The 22,607-nt window shown below is 40.6% G+C and overlaps 1 protein-coding gene across 1 annotated transcript; it reads right to left on the bottom strand.

Moving 5' to 3' along the window:
- Positions 1-22,414, bottom strand: WEE2 (WEE2 oocyte meiosis inhibiting kinase). Its single transcript, XM_004430685.3, has 11 exons — positions 22,076-22,414; positions 17,178-17,374; positions 15,348-15,399; positions 12,935-13,107; positions 11,336-11,457; positions 6,079-6,225; positions 5,280-5,387; positions 4,467-4,552; positions 3,537-3,707; positions 1,703-1,845; positions 1-154 (listed from the first exon to the last, which is right to left on the bottom strand). Exons 1-11 carry the CDS (start codon positions 22,412-22,414, stop codon positions 1-3), a joined length of 1,692 nt encoding a protein of 563 aa, XP_004430742.1.
- Positions 22,415-22,607: the final 193 nt, after the last annotated feature.

Raw genomic sequence — 22,607 nt, 5'->3', positions numbered from 1 at the left:
TTATGGGGAAGACGTCCCACAGGTGAAGCTTGAAGACTTGGCACTCTTTCTTCCCACCAGGCGTTTGCTTCTTGATCCTGTGGGGGTCCCAGAGACCCCAGGGTCACCAGGGCCTTCTGGGGGGGACTGGGCCTGCTGGGCTTCTCTCAGTTCCCTGGCAATGAAAGAGGAAAAATGTATGTTACTTGATCCTAAATTAGAGATAAGATTTATGATCAAAACTAACATATAAATAGATTTTTCTTTTTATTTCAGTATTTATAGAAATAAGCCTGAGCTGTATATAGAATAGAAAATTAGCTCCTGTGATTGTCTTAAAAAGTGGCTGGCACACACATGCCACAAGACATGGCAGGTTCAGTTTCCTAAATTCTACTAATTGGGGCACAGGTGGTCTTTAAAATTAAAAAAAAAAAAAGTGGGGGAGCAAGACTGCAGACTATATATGAAAGCTCCAGAGGTCCGTAAAGCACAGCCCGTGGGTCGAATCTGGCCTGCCACCTGTTTTGTAAATCAAGTCTTACTGGAATTCAGCCACACTCATTCATCTATACACAGTCTATGGCTGCTTTCACGTTACTACAGCAGAGCTGAGTAGCTGCAGCAAAGATTATATGGCCCACAAAGCATAGAATATGTACTGTCTACCTCTTCACGCAAAAGTTTGCCAACCCCTGGTCTTCAAGAAGGCATCTGCCCCATCTCTGTGATGGGTGCTCATTACTGTTGACGGCTGATGACAGTCACCTGTGTCTCCACAGCTGGCTTCACAGAATGTACACATCACACCTTAAGAAATACTTCTATTCCTATGACAACATATATATAAGTACTTGGATTTTGTTTATTAGCTGGGAAAATAGAATCCAAAACTAGAGCAAAAAAATATTAAGTTGCTTATTAGGAAGAATTACCTGACTAAAGGCTTAGAATCTCCACAACTCATTGCCAAGAAATCATTTTGGGGACTTTTCAAGTTAGTCATTCCAAGATAGATTGTGTATCCAAGAGAAGTTGGACTTCTAAGCTTATTTTAGACAAGGACTTTTTCATCTCCTTCTTTTATACTTTTAACAGTGCACAGTGTATGTAATAATCACTTAAAAATGCCTTGAGAACTCTGCTCAAACATCACTGCCTGACCTTTATACCAACCCTATCCCATCAATTTAATTAATTTCCATTTGTTTAATGAAGGAATTAATAAATGAATACATGCATGAATACAAGCTTACAGGAATAAGTAATAAAGACTGCTTCCTTCGGCTTGGAAAAATACCTTTTCCTCTAAAAATGTACCAAGACAGTATCTCTACCTGACCCTGAAATTTAATGGATTTCTAAAATTGGTCTCTTCCCACCTTAACTATGGTTATCTTGTATTGGGTGATCATCCACCAGTTACTTGATTACCTGTTGTCACTCAGAATCCCGCTAAGTTTTCTTTACCAGTTGTATTTCCTTGTATTCCTCAGTTGGCTTCCTTTGCATTAACTGGAATTTTCTCTCTCAAGCAGTCTAGTCACATAGCCTGCAGCCCCATACTACAAAGGGACTCATGTTGCTAGTCTCTTTGTGGGCAGAGGCCTGTGTATTATAATGTTGGGTGCCACCTGAATCCATAGAAAAGACACCAGACCACTCATGTCACTGTGAGTAGTAGGCAAATAGATTCTTTCTTGACTCAACATCCAAAACCTACCTTTCCAGTGTGGCTGTCTTGAACTTTTCCAAGTTAAGCTGCTCCTGGAGCTCTTCTGCTTTCCCCAGGGAGGGACGGAGAACTCGACTTCTGGCCAGAGCTGCTGCAGAAGGTCTCTCCCCTGGATCAGGGTGGATCATGTTCTGATGATGTAGCACCAAAAGGGAGGAAACAGAAGCTTCAGTGTTGGGAAAATATCCCCACCCAAGCCAACCCCAACCCAGCATCTGCTGGTGGATTTTGTGAAACTTCTTCTTCTTTTGTACAGAGGGAAGAAATAAATGAAAACTTAGCTCCACCTGGGACAGGAATATCATCCCTAGCTGGTAGCATGTGTCATCCATATCTTTGACTTGTCTTTAAATATCACATTTTAGATCTAGTTGGATGATTAACTAGTCTAATGCCTTAAGTTTAAACAGGGAGAAATTGAGGTCCTGACATAAAAAGTGATTCGTCCAAGTTATTGACCTGGCCAAGACTAAAACCCAACTTACCCAACTCCTAGTTCAATGTAGTTTCTACCACAACATGCTCCTTTTTCACTTAAAGCTAATTAAGGATACCCCACCATGACAGTATTCCTACATAATTTATCTTCAGGTAGAGGATGTCTGTAACCTAAAATGATTTGAATACAGTAGAAAATACCTAATTATATACAGCAGCTAGCAGTGTCGTATAATGAAGAAAACACTGAACCTTCCATCTGGCGACCAGTGTTCAGAGCCAGCTCCACCACTTACTACATAACCTTGAGCAAGTCACTTAACTTTGCTGAAACATGGTTTCCCTTTCCTGATATGTGGGATAGCAATATTCGCCTTCTGGACTGTTGTGAGAATTAAATGCAGTAACATATATGTATTACCTAGCACAGGGCCAGCATTGAGGTACTCAATAAGTATCAACTAAATCTAAGAGCAGTTTACACACAGAAATAGATGATTAGACTACAAACAAAGGACCCCCACTGTGAGGAAGGGTTTGCCTCCCTCTTTCAGGAAAGCAGAAGTGAGAAAGAAGGACAAGTTTGTAATTAAATTTGAAGTTTTCAGGTAAACTGTGCAACTCAAATTTAATCTTCAAAAGAGTAGATATTTCTAAGGCTATTTTAGGGATCCTAAGCAATCCTGTTCCTTAAGCCATGAAGTAAGTCTTACATATACATTTTGTTTCCTTAGTATAATTCTAAGCTTCTCGACAGTGTGGTTTTTTTTGTACCTCTCTGTTTCACTGTAATACCTTCCTTTCCTTATCCCTACACATGCACAGATTATCACTGAGTACAAGCAACACATAGATTCCTGAATTGATGTTATGCCTTCTTCCAATAGCTCAAATGATTGGTGGTATTGTCAGTTATTAATCAATAAAGTAGCTTTACTTTCTTCTAAACACTCAAAATTCAATTTTTTTAGTGATATCATCACTGCTACCATTGACAGTAGTTAAAACCCTGAAACAGGAGCAAAAAGACAGGTTTGATTTTGGAGTTAATTAGTTATCAAAGGTGAAATACAAGTCAAAGAACTGCTCTGAGCATTGGTTTCCTCAACTGGCTACCTTACAGGGCTGTTAGGAAGGGCAAATGAAAAAATGCAACAAGACTATTAAACTATAACATAAAAGGTTTTTATGATCTCCTGTAAGTTTCCTTGCGAAGCTTTCAATCTGTCCTGTGTCTTTTCTGGGCTTCCTAGTCATGACTCCTTTTTTCTTCCGTCAGTGGCACTCCCAACATCTGCATTTTCCTTTCCCCACCTATTTGCCGTTACATTTAAAACAAAAAATAGACATTTCCATCTTCTCTTCATCTCATAAGAGAGATCACCTTAAGTAGACCGCAGAATTCTTCTGAGAGCTCCTGAGGAATGTCCGGAAGGTTACCCTGACGGATATGATGCCACGCAGCGCCATTGGTAGGTAAGGACTCTGCTCCCGCAGCCACTGCAATTGTTAATCCCAAGGCAAATATGTCTGCTTTGGGAAGGTGCTGATAATCCTTCAAAACAGAAGACAGAAAGGCTAGTTTGTTTGCCAAGTGAAGTCAGTCTAGACTAAAATATAACTGGTAGGAGAGGTTCATTTGAGTGCATGTGAGCTTAAACAGACACAAAGAGTAAGGTCACATCCGCTGTGATTAGTGGTGCTTCTAGAGCAGATAGAGAATAGAGCACAAATCCACCTGATTAACATTGCTGCACCCTGAAGAGTCTAATGCAGGCTCTTGGTGCCATTTTGCTCTGTCAGGCTCAAAGGGGCTTGAAGCAGAGATTGGCTGATCACAGATAGGAAAGATTCATTTTTTTTCCTGATTATCATCCTGGAGGAAGTTATATCCTTCCTAGGCCTGACTCCACAGACTTCATAGAAGGTGGCTAATGACTAAAGGTCATTTCAGTGGCCAGAGCTGGTGGTGCTATCAAGAGGACAGTAGCATGGTAAAGATGGGTTGGACCAATAAAGGCTTCCTTCCTATTAGGCAATCCATAAGTTTAGGAAGTCTAAGAAATACTAGAAACAGTAAAGAACCTTTACAAAGAGCAGTACAAACATTGATTAATCCATGATTGAGCCAGCTTCCCTCACACTTTTATGGAAAAATTTCTCTTCTATCTTTGGTCTCCATTGTGAATAGGAAAAGGATAATATAAATTTAAATTATAAATATATACTTTTCATTTCCTGTACTGTGAACCTTCATTTGTGAGTCAAAATTTTCAATGGACTATAAAATACCCCCCATTTCCATAATCCGTACCTCTTGCAAAATCTCATTAGCCAGGAAGCGACTATCTCCTTCTTCCACTTTGGGTTTGCTTATTGATGTCACATGACCCAAGTCACCTAAAAGAAGAAAAAAGAAATTGAGCTCTTTAAAAGCATGTCTTGGGCCGGCCCCGTGGCTTAGCGGTTAAGTGCGCACGCTCCGCTACTGGCGGCTGGGGTTCGGATCCCGGGCGTGCACTGACGCACCGCTTCTCCGGCCATGCTGAGGCCACGTCCCACATACAGCAACTAGAAGGATGTGCAACTACGACATACAACTATCTACTGGGGCTTTGGGGGAAGAAAAGGAGGAGGATGGGCAATAGATGTTAGCTCAGAGCCGGTCTTCCTCAGCAAAAAGAGGAGGATTAGCACGGATGTTAGCTCAGGGCTGATCTTCCTCACAAAATAAATAAATAAATAAATAAAAAATAAATAAATAAAAGCATGTCTTTCTTGGGGCTGGCCCGGTGGCATAGTGGTTGAGTTCGCGCACTCCACTTCGGCGGCCTGGGGTTCGCAGGTTTGGATCCCGGGCGCGGACCTACGCACCACTTATCAAGCCATGCTGTGGCAGTGTCCCATATAAAGTAGAGGAAGATGGGCTCGGATGTTAGCCAAGGGCCAATCTTCCTCAGCAAAAAGAAAAGGAAGATTGGCAACAGATGTTAGCTCAGGGCCGATCTTCCTTAAAAAATAAATAAATAAATAAAAGCATATCTTTCTTAAAACTGGGATAAATGAAGTCATCAGTATAAATTTTATAGGATAATAGTATACAGGTCACAGTATAAGACAGACTTACCAATTTTATACATCACATTGGCAGAGAGAAACCAATCAGCTTCATTTTCGATCTCTTCTGGGACTACAGGAGCGTCACTTTGCATCTTATGACAAATGAAGATGTTGCCTGAAAAAATACAGAATTGACATAAGTAATGATTCCTAAGCTTTTGGATTCCTGAGAATCCAAGGATTCTTTTCTGTATTCAACATTTCAGCCACCCTCCTTTCCTCCTCTTCTGTGTGCATGTAACAAGACTACCAAGGTTTCTTTTCTTCCATGGAATCTCTCACACTACTTCTGAACAGCTCAGTGATTGATAATACCTATTTAAGTGAAACTGATCTTAAATATACTGCATCCTCTGAAGAGGCTGGTGGCCTCAAAACAAAGAAATAAGCAAAGCACATAAAACAGGAACAACATTTCCTTGAGTTTCACATTAATGAGTGTGAAAATCATTCATTTCTGCTCACTTCGATCAGTGCTAAGTATATAGCATTAGTCATAAACACAGGATGTAGCCAATTTGCTGTCACTTATCTATGCAGCAAATGAAATACCTGTTTTTATACTTTGGCTTCACTATGTGTGAAAGAGTCTTTTCTGTCTGTCTCCTGGGCCTAGGGGGAAATGGTTAAAGCTCTTTAACTGAAATTTTTTTTTTTTTTTTTTTTCAGGAGAAGCAAATGAAAGCGATTCTGCCGGCAGACAGCATCTTTGACACTTGACACTCGATAGACACACAGGCACAGATTCTGACAGTCGTGGGGAAGAACTCCACATGGCCAGAGGAGCAGAGGGGAGTGGTACTGACTAGGTTTGATGTCCAGGTGCACCACGCCAGAGCTGTGGATGTACTTAAGCCCAAGGGAAACCTGTAGAAGGATGTCCTTGAGTTTCGGCTCCTGGAAATGATTGCCGGACTTCGCGTTTTCAGCTATAGCAGCCTGCAAGCTCCCACCTTGGAAAGAACAACAGAGAGTAGCCCCACAGAATGAGAGAAAAGGTATGAGTCTTATAGATGAAGGCATAATAAATATCCAATAAATTCCTCGTGAATGAACTCAGTCCAACAAGTCTAGATTATTCCATGTCAGTGCAAAACATAATATCTGTCTCCTGTCTATACCACAGACATGCCAGAAAGAAGAATTACAGGCCTTTAAAGAGGAAAAGAAAATGCCATACCCCAGGTATCTGATATGTGGCCCCACTGCCTTGAGTCTGCCCCAACCAACATTTTAAATGTTTTCCCTAATTATTAACCAGAAGGCCAATCAGACCTAGTCATATAGCCACCAAGCTACTCTTGGTGTTGATGATTAATTCCATGTCAGTGTCAAGCCAGTAATTATAGGCCATTGGTAATTTTAATGTAATTGATTCTAAGTTTAATTCCATTAAAAATGTATCATGAAATAAGAACATTTAATGATTGCTGACCCAAGGAAAATATAAAACCTCAATATACACCTAAATCCTATTAGAGCCACAATATTTGTGCATCAACTGTAGACTCTTGATTTATGATTGTTACCAAAAAATAAGGTCTGAGCTCATCTGACTACCTGATCTTGGATGTCCCTGCCCTATCTTAAGGTATTAGAATGCTTCTGAACCCTTTATTCATTAATTAGCATTCACTGGCAGCCTCTTCGGTCAGATTGTAGAGTCCTGGGTCTCCTTGCAGTTATAAGGCCCATAGCTCCACCCTTCAAGTATGTAGCAGAACAGTAGGACCTGAGATGGTAATAACATTTTTTAGGAAATCCATATTTAAAAGTGTCCTATATAAAACTGAATTTAAAGATTGATCTGTCATGTTAAAATGATTAAGTTCAGGAAGGAGAAGAATTCAGCCCCTTTTAGAAACACAAAGAGGGCTCAAGTAAAGGGGTTTTTTTCCTGGGAATCTTCTTAGAATTTATGTTCTATAGATGACATTAATTAGAAAGGAAGAATAAGTAAAGAAAGAGTATGTTGGAGCTTGTTAATAACAAAGTCACCTCAAGACTAAGTTTGCGGGTGAGGTTAGGAGTGTGACAGGAAGAGAAGGCTGTGTCCCGGCCCACGTCCGCTGGAACTCGTTTCCTTACTAGCCTGGGAGTTCCATTAGGACAGGGCCTGCGTCTTATTAGTCTTCGCTTTCCCAAGTTCTGGCATATAATAAATGTTATCTGAACTGAATGTCTATCCTGGCAACAGAGGTAAAAGACTGAACCAAGGACCCTGTAAAGGTACGGAAAGAAAGAAGCATCTTGGGGTACTCAGGAACCCTTTAATATGTGTTTTTAGATTATAAGCAGAGATATTTCTAGTCCCCTTAAGAGCTACAGGTCTTTAGTAAGGGTAACTAGACCAGTGCTAGCAGCACTTTTAAATACCTAGAAGCTCTGTAGGTAAGATTCAAGTTAGCCAAGTAACAACAAACAATGGGAGAAGTTACTAAAAGTACTCATTTAGGCAAAGATATTAGAACATCCTTATTTTGCTACAGCTGAAGCCAATTGTCCACCTCTTATAGAAGAGCATAATTAATTGTGCTTTACTAAATAAAATTAACAAGGAAGTAGGTGCTTATAGACATAGCAATACTGACTGAACTGTAAACTTCATCCCCACTAATGTCAGCCAGCTACCCTGGAGCCTTCACTCCTTAGCCCAGGGTAGCACCTGGAGATGGCTGCTGTGATTGCCAGCACTGTACCCCAGGAGGAAACAGCCAGCTCCTGCAGCTCTTCTTAACCATCTTTATGAGATGAGCTGCTGAATTCCCTCCTTTAGATAAAATAAAGGTACTTTCCCCACTTGGCGCGCGCGCGTTCGCACACGCACACACAAAAAAAAACTTACAAAAATGTGTCTGTTTTCCTGTCTGCTCCTGAGGCCAAACAGACACCAAAACAAATAAATAGCAAATGCCTTCTAACAATAAAATGTAAAAAGCAGACCAACAATTCAACAGGATATTTTGTTCATACATTTGTATTCTCACAATCTTGATTTTATGTTGCTACCTACAACACAAGCATATTTTTCTGTTGGTGAAGTTGTTCCTTGTTTGTCTGATGGAAAAATATAACGAATCTTTGTGGTGCTCCACGGAGGATGCTGACTTCTGGATGTCACATCACTCGAACAAATGTGAGAACCCCCATCCTAGGGGAGCATGCTCTGTAAAACTTCAGCGACAGAAGACATCACAAGAAAATACTGCCTTTAGGAAGAGCTTAATCGTCCAATTCTGATTGGATTAGAATCCTGGTTGCAGAATCAACCTACTAAAAGGAAACCTTCAGATTTCTGAAGCTGACCCAGAGGTGACTTGTAGGGGATCTCAGCAATGGTCGGGGAGAAGGGAACATCTGATTGGTTCAGGGCTCAGGAGGGACAGTAGGGACATTAGATGACTGCTAGTCTCTGAGAGTTGTAATCTAAGTTATCTAAATCATCTCATTTATAATCTGAGTTAAAACCATAACTGTACATGTTCTAGCCTGACTGCTATGACAGGCTGGGGGTACCGGGGTAAGGGCGGGTGTAGGGAGATAGGGCATGAGGAGGGAGAGGTGAGAAGGAGGGAGAGGTAGGGGATGCAAGGAGGAGGAATGAGGCACTGACTACTCCGCTGCCTTACAGTTACTTTGGACTTATCCTTTATTTAGAGCCACAGGGCAAAGTCTCAACATGGATTATCCATAACTACAAACAAGACAAGTTTTAAGGCATGATTTTTCCATGATCAGTTCATATTCAAAAGGTTCAACGTATGTGAATTACTTTTTGATAAATCAAAGTTATATTTTAATTGGCAAGTACTCAGTAAAGTTAGCGGATCACCATGATGAACAGACAAAGATTCCCCATAATCTGTCACATCCACTGCCTGGCTTTCAAGGCCCTCTGTAGTCTGCCCACACTTTACCTTGCTGATCTTATTTCCTACTCTAGGGGTCTCGTCAGTCCTGTTAGTCTCCTTACTGTCTGCTAGGTCAGGCCCATTCCCAGTACCATGCCCTTTGCCTGCATGCTCTTCCCCGAACTGGCCACCTTCCCTCTAGTTTCCTAAACTCTAGTAATCCTTTTGCAAGGTCTCGTTCAAGTCTTATCTCCTTTATGAGATTTTCTTGGGCTACTCTAACAACAACTATTATTGAGTTTTTACTATGTATCAGGTAATGACACTGTGCTGGCATTTGACAAATAGAGTGTTGCTAATTCTCAAACTACTCCCTTAAGTAAATATTACTATCTCTTTGCTCAGTGCGAATAAGTGACATCCCAATGATCATACAACTAGTGAGTGGCAGAGCTGCGTTTTGAACCCAGGTCTGCCCAACTTTAAAGCCCAGGCCCATTCCACCACACTGTGCTGCCTCTTGCTCACATTCATCTTCTCTGAACGCTTTTTATCCATAGTGTTCCATCTGGCTTTGCAACAAATTGTCCCTTGCGTATTCATTGTAACAAGTGGAATGAAGCCCCTTGAAGATAAGGACTTACCCTGTCTCACTCTACAGTATTTCTCATCCTAGAGCCTGATACAACATCAAGCCTATAGAAGGTGTTCAAGTGTTAAAAGGAATTAGAAGATGATTTGTCACAGGAACAATAACTCCATCTTATTCTTTTAGAAAATTTGAAATATTTACATTGCCCCAAATCACTTTAAAATCAGTTTTGTTTGGCTTTATTGATTAATTTTTGTTATTTGATATTATATTTGTTAGTAGCTAAAAGTCATGGAAATAAAACCAATCTTCCTTATAGAGAGAGGGAGGGTAAAAATAGGGACTCGCAGGTTGCAATAAGAGAGAATTAGGAAGAGAAAACGATTAAGAAAAGTTTCAAGCTCTCAATCACAAATATAAGGAAAAGGTCAATTTCTTTTTCAAAGAGAACATTAGAAAAAGGAATTTCAGGTGAGCTTATTAGAGAAAAAAGTCCCACAAAGTTCACAGGCAAGGCTACAAGGAAATCAGGCTATAAGGAAAACACCGAATCATTATTTTGTGGGATGAGGTACCATTTTCTATGTTCCTAGCATCTCATAATGTTATTTATTTACCTATTTATATACTTATTTATTTATAGAATGATGAAGCTTCATCACTGATTACTGTCCTCAAAAGCCAGGCTGGACATATGGACTCAGGGCTATCTGGTGGTTACTAAAATTACTCAAAGACAGACTGCGCTATTAGAGAAATGCAGAGTGGCTGTATATGTGTGGGAGGGTTGGGGAGGAAGGCTGCCATTATCCAGTATTATCGTGGCCAGAATATGGATTGCTGCTCCTAAAATGACGGAAAGATTCTATTAATTTAGTAGCACTTTCTACTTTACCACTGAATATTTTGATGAAAAATATTTCCAAGAACAACACATAACTGCTATTGTGTCAGCCTCTTAATCACAGATTAGAAATATGTTAAATCAAAGGACCACTCTTTGTGATTTAAGTAGCCAAGAAAAAAGTTTTACCAATTACCGCGTGTGTGTTGTCCTGAAGGATCTGGGAGAATAGATCTGAAGTCACTGAGTTTCAGTCTCAGCCCCCCACCCCACACCCTTACTCTGGTGAGAACACTAAAGCTCAAATGTAAGAGGCAGTAAGAAGCATGAACAATCTCCAAACTCAGGAATCCACTTGAAAATTAATAAAAAGTTGGCTGTATAAATTTTCCACCCTGTCCTCCAAAATGGTAGTGACTATGGCTTGCATCTTTTAGAATACCTAGCAAATGGTAAAAGGATGATTTACCATCAAACCACTAGGGTAAAAGTTTTCTAAGTATTAAGTAAATTGTGAAGGGAGTGATAACTTCCGTGTATCAGCTACACACCCGCTTTGAAAGAAATATGTAATAACATAAACCTGAAATTCCTTTTCAACTCGCTTCATTTTCTCCAGCTCTGTGCTTCCAAGCAAGATTGTAGTATAGACTGTCTAGGTATTCCTTTGCTACACCTGGCATAAACTACCAAGAGGAGGCAAAGATTTTTTTTTTTTTTTCCTGGAAACTTAGAAGTTCATCTTCCTCTCCATAGATATTAGCCCACATACTTACCATTGCAGTATTCATTCTGAATGATCATGTGGTCATCTTCTGCCCATGCGGAGTAGTAACGGACCACATGAGGGTGATGCCCAAGCACTGCATGAGCATAAACTTCATGCAAAGCCAAATTCCTAAGAGACAGAAAAGCATTAAGGGAAAAAAAAAAAAAAAGAATCCAGATAATATACATAAAAATGTTTTTGAAAGACAAGATATGAGGCGTTATTAACAATGGCAGAACATTTATCAAGTGCTCACTGCTTACTATTTTATCTCATTTATGTCTTATTTTATCTCATTATCTATTTTACCTCATAACTACTCAGTAAGATACAGTGGCAAAGAAGAATGCTTTAGAAAGTTCAGTGACTGGCCCAAAGCCAAGCTGGTAATAGTAGACCTAAGATCAGAACACTAGTCATTCTGGTACCAAAATCCCTGGTTTGTTTTGTTTCGTTTTGTTTTTTTGTGAGAAAGACTTGCCCTTAGCTAACATCCGTTGGCAATCTTCCTCCTTTTTTGCTTGAGGAAGATTAGCCCTGAGCTAACATCTGTGCCAATCTTTCTCTATTTTATATATGGTACGCCGCCACAGCGTGGGTTGATGAACAGTGTGTAGGTCCACGCCTGGGATCCGAACCCAGGGCCCAGAAGCAGAGCACACGGAACTTTAACCACTAGGCCACAGGGCCGGCCCCTTAAAGTCCATGGTCTTTTGACTGAACATGGCATATGTAAAGAGGAGTCTAAGGTGGTTATACCTCAAGAGCAAGCATGCTTTGGGTCTTAATTTCACTGTATCACAATCAAAAAACCTTGATGGGCTTAACAAGAGGCTACTTGATTGTGGATGTTGTGATGTGTAGATCTATGAAGGCTAGACAGTCAGAGTCAATATAAAACTCAGCCAATATGATATAGTCACAGGGAAGCCTTGGAGAGAGATATTCATTATGGAATGGGAAATCTAACACAAGAAAAGCAAAATATAGTACTTGATGAATTTCAGTGTAAAAATAAAGAATTCCAAAGTCTATAATTTCAGATTCAGCAAGTATTATATTCTCACAGTTCATAAAAAGCAGTGGATGAATCAGAAAATATTTGTTTTCCTTGAGAAAAGGAAGAACTTCTGAACCATTAGTTCTGGGAATGAAATTTAAATTTTTGTTAATTTTTCCTTGCTTGTAGTCTTTGAAAATTAACTATTGAACTCATTATTAATATAAAGTAGAGATTAAACCAGTGAGTTAACAATAACTTCCTACTTGGCATTATTTCTGATGAACTAAACAGTCACCAGAAGATCATTCCTTAAATCTATTCATTAAAAAAAAGCAGTAAGACCAATAGCAAAAGCCATGAGAACTGCGAAAAAACAAAAGTGATCTGAAATGATCATGGTATATTTTAGGAAATAACTTAACTCTGATCTGGAAAACTCAGAAAGGTTATGAATGTGACAACATACAACGGGAGGGAGGAGTGACTTAAAAAAGCAGCAAATGGTATTTTTTAATGACATCAGTGCTGTTATTCAAAATATTTTGACAAGATACAGCTTTCCAAATCCATTTTGTACTTCTAGTACATTTCAAAGGTACTCACTCATTTGATAATGCTGCAAAAGATTTCGTAGAGCGTTTTATTGCATAAACACATCCATCCAGCCTCTTAATGCACTTGTAGACTGTACCAAATTCTCCAACCCCAATTTTTTCTACCTCTAAGAATTCTTTTTCATAGCGGGAAGCCATGTTGGTTTCTCGTAGAACACATCTCTGAAATATTTTAACAAAAAGTTAAAATAACTTCCTAACATATTGTGAGCAATAAAATTGAGGAATATTATATTTCTAAATTTCTCTCTTTTCAAAAAGACTTTGATTTGAGGCAAATCCACTGGATTCTGTCAGTATTCATTGTAGCAAGAACCTCCCCAATTGCTAACTACTTTCTCTGTACTCTTTTTGTGTGTGTGTGAGGAAGATCGGCCCTGAGCTAACATCTGCCAATCCTCCTCTTTTTTTTTTTTTTTTTTTTGCTGAGGACCACTGGCCCTGGACTAACATCCATGCCCATCTTCCTCCACTTTATATGGGACGCCGCCACAGCACGGCTTGACAAGCGGTGCGTTGGTGCGCGCCTAGGATCCAAACCAGAGAACCCCGCCCGGGCCGCCGCAGCGGGGCACGCGCACTTAACCGCTTGCACCACCGGGCTGGCCCCTCTCTGTACTCTTTATAACCTTCCGTACAACTCTGTACTGACATTTCTCTTTTCTATATTATTACATCTTTTTCTATACTATTTCCTCTGTCTGGCCATACTATTCTTCTCTATATGTTCCTAGAGGGGACACATCTACTCACAGCCAGAGCTACCGTCCTCAGATAAAGGAGTAACTGGGATCTGGGTGGAACTTGTTAAAAAAAACAAAAAAAGACACCTCCCTTTGACTCTCGTCTACCTGTCTCACACTCTGGCTGCTAATGTTTTTATCTCAAGTTGATTAACATACTTGTTTTCAATTTGCTTCCTCAAAATCTTAGTCTGGAAAACAAAATTGTCAAATTGATGATTTCAGATTATGTGCTCAGGTACAGCAACTTCTCCTCCTCCTGGCCAACTAGCAACATCACTCATTACCCAGCTGTTAAATAACCCCAGGCTAATCACTGAACTCGTTTATCAGTTCTCTCATCTGTAAAATGAGCATAGCAACTATTCCTCGGGGTTCTTTTAAATATTACACGGGAAAATGTGTGTGCGTGTGTGTGTGTGTGTAACTTAGTACAATGCTGAGCACATACTAAATTCTCAGTAAACGGTAGCTATGATGACAAAAATCTCCATAAATTTACATGAAGCTCAATCCAAGCTGATTTATCTCCACAAAGTCATCTTTTCCCAATGTCCCCATTAGCAAGAATTTTTTCATCTAACTTTGAGTTTAATATTGACTCTTACTAGCTCTTCGTTTTCAACATCCAATTCCAATCAGTCTTCATTAGCAAGATCTATAATTTTGATTGCCCTTAAGCAGTCTGAAGCTCTGTTTCCTCCATGTCTGGATTTGCTACAGCTACCAGCCTTCTCTCCAACTCCTCTAACAGTAAGAATTATTTTTGCAAAATGATACCGTAGAATCAGACATGGCTAACTGTTTCCCACAAGGAATCCAAACTTCTGCTCAGAGGCCTCAAGGCCTTCCACCAATTGCTCACCCACTACCCTCCCATCCTCATCTCAGACACCAAATAAGCCAGTTTACCGTCCACATCACTCCCCACCCCCTCTCCCTCTCTACCTTGCACTCTGAACATAGGCATGTTTTCATGACATTATAAACATGTTAACGGCAATTTAATATGGCACAAACTTTAAACCATGATTTACGCGGCCATTCTTCTATTATTGGACATTTAGTATGCCTTTTTTCTTTGTTTCACTACTGCAATTAAGGCTGCAATAAACATGTCTGGTGATAATATTTACAGTATTATTTTCTTAGGTTATATTATCAAATGAGGGATACTAGATCAAAGATTGTGAACATTATTACAAAAACCAATAGATATTGACACATTTAAGACTAAAATTTTACATATAAACTTCTGGATTTATGCCATTTTTCTCTGTTCTGTTTTTCCTCGTTTGGACCTTAAATATCCTGATTTTCCTTTTACTTTTCTACCCCATGAGTATAGAATTTTTCCCGAATCAAAGATAGAAGCAGTAGCCTTTAATTTAAAAACACTTCAAGGTAATGATTCAGCAATATCCACATCAGATACGGTCTGACAAAGTAACACTAGCTAAGAATTGCGACCCTGATGAGAATCCAGATAAATTCAGCTGCCAAGCACATCTATAAATCTACAAAGTGTGTGGGGGCAGGGGGAGATGGGAAGGTGAGAGAAAGGGAGGGAGGGAGGGAGGGAGGGAGGGAGACAGACAGACAGACACAATAGGATGAAATGACTATGTTATGACAGCTGCGCCAAAGAACTATGCTCACCTTGGCAGGCAGCCCTTGTTCTGCCTTGCCTTCCTCTGGACCAGCTTCCTCACTTGAAAAAAAAAAAGTGATATCAATGTATTATCAATGTATAGAGGACTTATTGAGCCTGATACTATGCCAGGTTCTGGGACTGTAAGAGTAAGTAAGACAATTCCTTCCCCTCTTCAATTTGCATTTGGGGACAGGGAAAAAGAATTTCAATATAAGAACCTAGGACAGGATAAGAACAAGATATCAAGGAATACCATAGACAGAACCAATTACTTATTTCAAGAGTGAAAGTCTTTCCCAAAGGAGAGGGTATGTAAGCTAAGATTCCAAGGAGGAGTAGGAACCAGCTAAGGGAGGGGTGCAGGGTTTTAATCAAATAGAACAACACATGCTGAGAAGTGGAGGCAGGAGAGTGCACAGGACACAGGTGAACCTGTACGTGAAGCTCAGTGCTCTTCACCGCCACACACGACATCCCCTCCCACACGCTCCTCCCCCGGAGCCTGGCTCTGTGTCAGGTCACAGGTAGACTAAAGGAGAGCAGACTGAGCTCTAAGCCTGGCTAAGATGTTGTCAATAAGCTGAAGTCTGACAAACATCCTCTTTGGCACAAGCAGTGTGTTCCAGATCTTCAAGCAGGATTTCAGTTTCGAGATCAGCCAGCTGTAGGCTTTTCTTCTGGAGAAGTACAGGGTAGAAATGGCAAATGGAGGGTATTACACTCATGGAAATACATTGATCTTGGACATTTGTGACTTAAATTTAATACTACATTCCAATACTTTATAAAATAACAACAATAGAATAAATAGGGGAGAATATCCTCTCAAGAAACACTAAGTGATATTAGTGTCACCACTAACTAAAGTGTCACCACTTTCATTGCCAAGAATTCAAGTTAGCTGTCTTTTCCGGCTAGCTTCAGTGAGAGGTGAAACCATTAATTCTGATGGTTTACAAAGAATCCTAAAGACCTAAAACCAATAGAATTCTTGGTAAGAAAAGCGGACCGGTATACTTATGCTGAAGTCCTGTTTACTTAAGATCCAGGAGATGGTGTTGAGAAAACCTATTCGGGCCACAAGGCTGGTGAATACATAGTCATTGATTGCAAAAGAAACAACTCAGCATAACACGTTAAATGCCCTACAAACTTTAGGTTGTTAGCTGTGTGTTTATTTTGCTGAGTACATACGAGCACGTTTTAGAGGTGCTTCCATTCTATAAAGAAGAAGCACTGAAGAGACATAGTAAAGAAATGTCCCTGAGTAATATGCGTAATCCTTATGTAGATGATTTCTACCATTCAATGCCTTTGTGGAATAGTGCAGTTTGGCTTTCCACTTTTACCACCTCCAAAAGCAACACTCTCTTTTTCTCTTCAGCCAATCTTCCATCACCTGCAGAGAAGTTCAAATCCTTGCTCTATAGCTCTCATCACCAGTCATATAAACTAGACTCAAAACAGCAATGTACTCTTTGAAGTATGAACTACAGCTTCCCCAACTGCTAGCCTCATATTAACCAGAGGAGATCCCTTGAATGCAATTCCATAGCCCATTCAGCTTCCTAAGGGAAGTCAGAGGGCTATTGCTCACTGTCCTGTTCTTTTAGGAAGAAGGCACCTTACGGTACACTCCAGAATGGAAAGATGCTAGAATCTCTGTGACAAAGCAGGTTAAACCCAACACTGACATTTAGGAAGGAGGGAATATGTAAACATGTTATCAGTTTCATTCAAATAGGGTTTTGTTCCCAATCTTACTTTAACACTCTCCCTTCCACTTCACCATAGTAAGATGAGTTCTCAAAAGTCACAGGCAACAGCACACTTACAGATCCCCTCGGCTTTTCCTCTTGCCATTGGATTGAAGGAATTGTTTTCTATAGGACTCTGGGGTGAAGGGATTAATATTGACCAGAGCTGATGAGGTCATCTCATCCGTGAAGGGACCAGGTGTGAGCCTCAGATGCTTAGAGCTTCTGGTGGGGAGCTTCCCTGTTGAAGAAATCACCGACTGGCTCAGCCGGCCCTGAATGAGGATGACAAAAGGCAAATCAGAATGGGGTTAGTTTAAAAAAAGTTCCATATATCAGTTAGCTAGTTAATATTTGAAGGAAAGAATGTTATTGCTGAAAGGGGCCTTAGAGGTTATCTGGGTCAGTGCAAACTAGTTGCATTGTAACTGGCCCTCCTATGAAAAATACCGATTCCCAGTCTACCTCGAGATAGTCTAATTCATGGGATCAACACCTGTACTTTTGTTAAGCTCCACTCCTGTCCCCTAAGCAATTCTGATAGCCAGCTATGAAAACCACCAATTCTAGTCCTACATTCAACTTTTTAAAGGTGACATTTAAGCTTAGGCAAGAGAAAATGACTCTAGAAGACCTGGTCCTTATGTTCTCAGAGAGTATACTTTAACTTCCCCTTAATTATTCATCCAAATATTTGTTTGGTGCCTACGAAGTAGCAGATGCTGAGGGTCACAGAGGTGAATTCCAGCTCTTAAGAAAGGCACAGTCTATTAGTCAGCAGTTCATCAATGTTTCAGAAATAACCACTTTGTAAGGGAAAGATTTCACAGACTATCTAAACGTGGAAGAAGAAGTTTCCAATTCCACTTAAAATGTAGCACCAAATGAGACGAGCTCCAAGAAGTGGGGTAAAGAGATTGCCAAGCAGTACTGTAAGCCCTTAAGATTCAAGGCTCTACAGTGGCCATAACTAGCATACCAATAAATAGGAAAATGTGTAAGACTTACCACTCCAAGTGGGGTACAGTGAGAGAACACAGGCCTAAGACATGACCAGAACTAAACCAAAGGGCAGAGGGGAAAGGTCAAAGACAAAGAACTCTGATGAGACAGCAGAATGCCATTATGACCTAAGTGTGAGAGGCCAGAGGAATAGGTGTGCTACAGATGCTCCGGAGCACAGCGGTAGACACGGGCCATGATATAACCTCACAGTGTAATCATAGTGCCGTGAGGCTCTTTCTAAAAGAATTCTACTGTTTTGATAGTCTCTGCCTATGACTTTCAGTGTAGAAGCAGAAGCTAGATTACAACATGATTCACTACATAAAAATGTAATTAAAGAATGTGAGGCTACAAAGAATGAATACTGGACTTATTATAAATACTCACTAAACGACTGATATTAGCAGAAATGAAGGAAGCTATAGGGTACACACAATAGCCTAACGTTTTTTTTTTAAGTGAAGAAAAATATGTCATTGCCAGAGTCTAGTATTTTTACAAGAGTTTTACATATGTCTTAGAGTTTACAGGGTGATCAACCCTGGGGCTATGCCAGACAAAGCCACCAATGACAAACTTACAATTTTCCTGTAAGTTTATTATAAGGGCTGAAGTAAAACAGTACTATATAATATTTCTCAGTTGTCAATGTGATTCAGGAAAAGAGTTTAGAATTATAGTAAATCACTCCCTGAGAAACAGGTTTTTGTGATGCTGATTATCTCATGGAAAGTTAAAAGTGTCTATCACATATGAAACAGTGGAGCATCCACACCTGGAATGCTGCACATAGTTCTGGTTACCACACCTCAAGGACACCAAAAGAACTCAGAAAATTTTCAGATAAAAGGAAGGAAAAGTATTCGTACTAGGGCAGACAATATCAGAATTCCTAGTCTGGAAATAAGAAGGCCAAGAGATTTTGTGAGCTCCACTTATCATATAGGGAAGGATATTAGTTATGTTAATATAGATTTTATTGCCAGAATGGTAAAATTATGAGTAATCCTTTTGAAACCTAAAAGAACATAGTTTGGGACAAGATCTATGAAAGGAATTTCATAAAAGTAAAGCAGATTGAAAATTTCTGGAAAGATGACCAGGTTGAGAGTATAAATATGTTCCAGAGAGTATAGCTAATTCCATAAGTAACAGCTCTGTTTCAGATGATTAAGAGAGAGAAAGGAAATTTACTGAATAGCTCCTTGACTTCTAAGATGGTGAGAGGAGGTGGCGGCAACCTCCCTAAGATACAACATCACAGTGTCTCCGGGCTGGGAAAGACTTTAAAAGCCCAGTCAGTACAATTAGTCCCCTGATCTTGAGTCCCCTCTACAACCTTCCTACCAAGTGATCATTTAGCCACATGGACCTTACTACCTCCTGAGGAAGCTTTTCTATCTCTAGATAACTCTGCTAGGAAATACTTACGGTGCCTTGAAGTCATTTCACATGATTTCTGGTCCTATCCCTTGGGCTAAGCTTGAACCAAGCCAATCCTCCTTTCTCCGCATCCTTGTCTTTGGTATAACATCTCCAATTATCATCACCCTGGCCTCTCTCCTCTAACCCTGATCAAAACTATATTCTTCATAAAGTATGTACTTTCCCAGTTGCATTTTCAGTTTCCCTCCCAAACTCTGTTCTCTTCCTCTCCCACAAATCTTCGCATTTCCAGGATTCCTAACTTGGACCACTTCTCTTCTGACTCGAGCACTCAAGCTACATGAACTCATCCACACTCATGGCTTCAACAGCTTCCTAAATGCTGATGATATCCAAATACAGATCTCCAACTTCGATTGCTTTCCTGCACTCCAGACCCATTCATCCAACGATTTACATGACATTTCTGCTTTCTCCAAACCTGTACATCCTCTAGCGTCACCTATCTTGATTCAGGGTACCATTTACACAAACAAGCAAGAAGCCTCCGAGTCATCCTAGATCTCGCCTTTTCCCTCGGCCCCTCCATCAAGTCAGTTACCAATTCCTGAACATCTCTCAATTTACTGCTATCCACCACTGTCCTACTTCAGGCCGTTCTCCTTTCTCAGCAGATCTACTATGAATACTGCCCTGTCTCCAGGATCTCTCCCACTCCATTCCATCCTTCATATGAAGGTCATGTTTCAAAAACGCCCCCTTCAAAAACATTTCAACGGCTCTCAACACCTTCAGGATGAAATCTTGATCTAGCTCCTGCCTACCTACTCTGGCCTCACTGCCTGCACTCTCTCACATACAGACCCCCGTAACACTGAATAACATGCAGACTTCCAGGTGTAGCATGATCTTTCCCCCCCAGAACTTGGTAGATGCTTTTCCCTCAGCCTCGAGTTCTCATTCCCTTCCTCTTTGTCTGGAGAACTCCAACTCATTCTATAAGATTTCTCCCAAACATTGCTTCCTTTGGAAAGGCTTCCCTGATTATCTTGAGACTTAATTCCTAATTCTTTTTCATCATGCTCTACACTTCTCTAGCAGACCTGCTCTGAACTTTAATTATAGTTTCAGTTGTTTTTTAATCTTTATTTATTTTGTGGGCATTTCTTGAAGGCAGTAAGTGGGTGTGCCAGCCGACGTCTGCTAGCCTATCAAGATGTTCTGTTAAGTTTTAAATGAATGGACGAAATACACATACCACGTCATGTTTTCTTTCCTATGTTCTCTTGCTCAGAGCCACATTCTCTCAGCCCACTCTCCACTTAATTTCCGTATATCAAAACCATACCAACTTTCACCGCCCTTCATGTTTCCTTCACCTTATTTCTTTCCTGGTCACCCCACTGAGAAACAATCCACCCAGAGAACTCTGACCACTCTTGAAGTACCTATCACATAGTGTCTATAGGCACATCTCCTCTCTCTCAGAGATTGTGCCTTATGCTACTTGCCCACAGTGGGTTCTCAAAAAATAAATGGATGATTGATCAGCTGGCATTGGGACTATTGAAAACCCCCCTATACGGACACAAGATCATATTAAAGTACTTGTCTACAATTCAGACAAGAAGCTTAGTAGTTCCTGAGAGATGTGGTGCCATACTCAGCAGGTACTAAAGCAACCTGCTGACAGTGACTGTGCTGCAATCAGAAGCACAGATGTTATGATGATGATCTTAAGTACCTCAAGCTGAGCCAGCAGAAAGCAGAACGAATACCAATCCTAAGGCTCACACACGGCCCCAGTCTATTAGAGGTAACCCTGCCCCGATCCTGGCTTTAATAATGTGAAAGATGTAATAGGAGACCGATCACAACAAGAATAAAGGAATATGCTAACTATTCAGGACCTTTGCTTATTTGCCATCCTCAGCTTATAAAGAAGGATCAACAAGTTATCTCTTTGCTCACATATAATAGAAGAGCCTGTACTTCACTAGACCAAGGAGGGGAGAGGACTTCCTTCCAGGAAGAGAGGCAGCACCGAGATATGAATATGTTCAAAGAGTGAATGCTAACTTTCTTATATTAGGAAATAGCAGTAAATAATCACATAAAAATAGAGCCAGTTGGCATAATGGAAAGAATAAGAGACTAAGACCAAGAGATCAGGGTTCTATTCTTGTCTCTGCCACCAGCTGAGCTCAAAGCCAGTTTCTCTCTTGAGACCTTGATGTTCTCATATGTAGAGTGCTGCATGGGTTGGGCTCTACATCTCAATATTCCTTCCAGTTCCAGTATTTTTTAACTAGGCACTTTTTCCCCACCTAAGATTTATTTGTGGCCTACGCTAAACAGTTGCTGGCACCAGTGGTTTTGATAACACAGCTGGCAAGACATTTAATTCTGTTTTCTGGTGACTTTAAACTCTTCTTCATTTTCACCAGTAAATATGTAACTGAGGATCTATACAGCCTGTGAGACAGATCTATGACATACACATAAATGACTGAGTCCTCTATCAGCTGAACTGAAGGAACACAGACCTTGGCGACCCGGTCCCTCTTCCCCCACAACTTACTTACTTTGGGAGTGAAGGGACTCGCACAGTGTGGCAGCTTGCTCCTGGAGTCTGGCTGGGCTGGTGTTTCAGGACATTTGCGAGAGTCTGACACTGGAGTCTTCAAAACCTGGTCTGGACTCACTTTGTCTCTTTCCTGAAGTGTGTGGAGTTCCTGTACGTTACTAAGGGGAGTCCTGGGAGGTGTAAACTTTGCCTCTGAATCCTGAACTTCAGACTTCTCTGGGGTTTGGCTCTGGGCCTCCCTGCTCTCTTGTGCTTCCTTCTGCCCTTCGTTCTCACTCTCTTCTTCACAATAGGAAAATTCCTGCTTCAGTTCTTTGTTAATACTGCTGTCATCCATCTCAGCCAAAGAGCTTTACAACACAGGCAAGAAGGCCTATGAGAAGGGCACACTATAGAGCTGCAGAAGTGAGGAGGAGACAGAAACATAAGCTGGCAAGGTCCACGATTTCAGCCGGCCCTCCCCTCTGCCCACTAACAGCTACGTGAAGGCACGCTGTTCGTTTTCTCCCTTAAGTACCACATCGCTGTAA

Source organism: Ceratotherium simum, chromosome 1 (genome assembly GCF_057802395.1).
Source record: "Ceratotherium simum simum isolate JZ-2026a chromosome 1, ASM5780239v1, whole genome shotgun sequence".
NCBI lineage: Eukaryota > Metazoa > Chordata > Mammalia > Perissodactyla > Rhinocerotidae > Ceratotherium > Ceratotherium simum.
This window is presented reverse-complemented; position numbering and strand designations above follow the sequence as displayed.

Excerpts from the sequence above, each read along its gene's own strand:
- WEE2 (XM_004430685.3), bottom strand. The coding sequence starts at position 22,414 with ATGGATGACAGCAGTATTAACAAAGAACTGAAGCAGGAATTTTCCTAT. Across the intron at positions 11,458-12,934 it reads TTTGCAGCATTATCAAATGA|GAATTTGGCTTTGCATGAAG; the intron begins GTGAGTACCTTT and ends TCTGTCTCTTAG. Across the intron at positions 1,846-3,536 it reads AATTCTGCGGTCTACTTAAG|AACATGATCCACCCTGATCC; the intron begins GTGATCTCTCTT and ends CTACATCATCAG.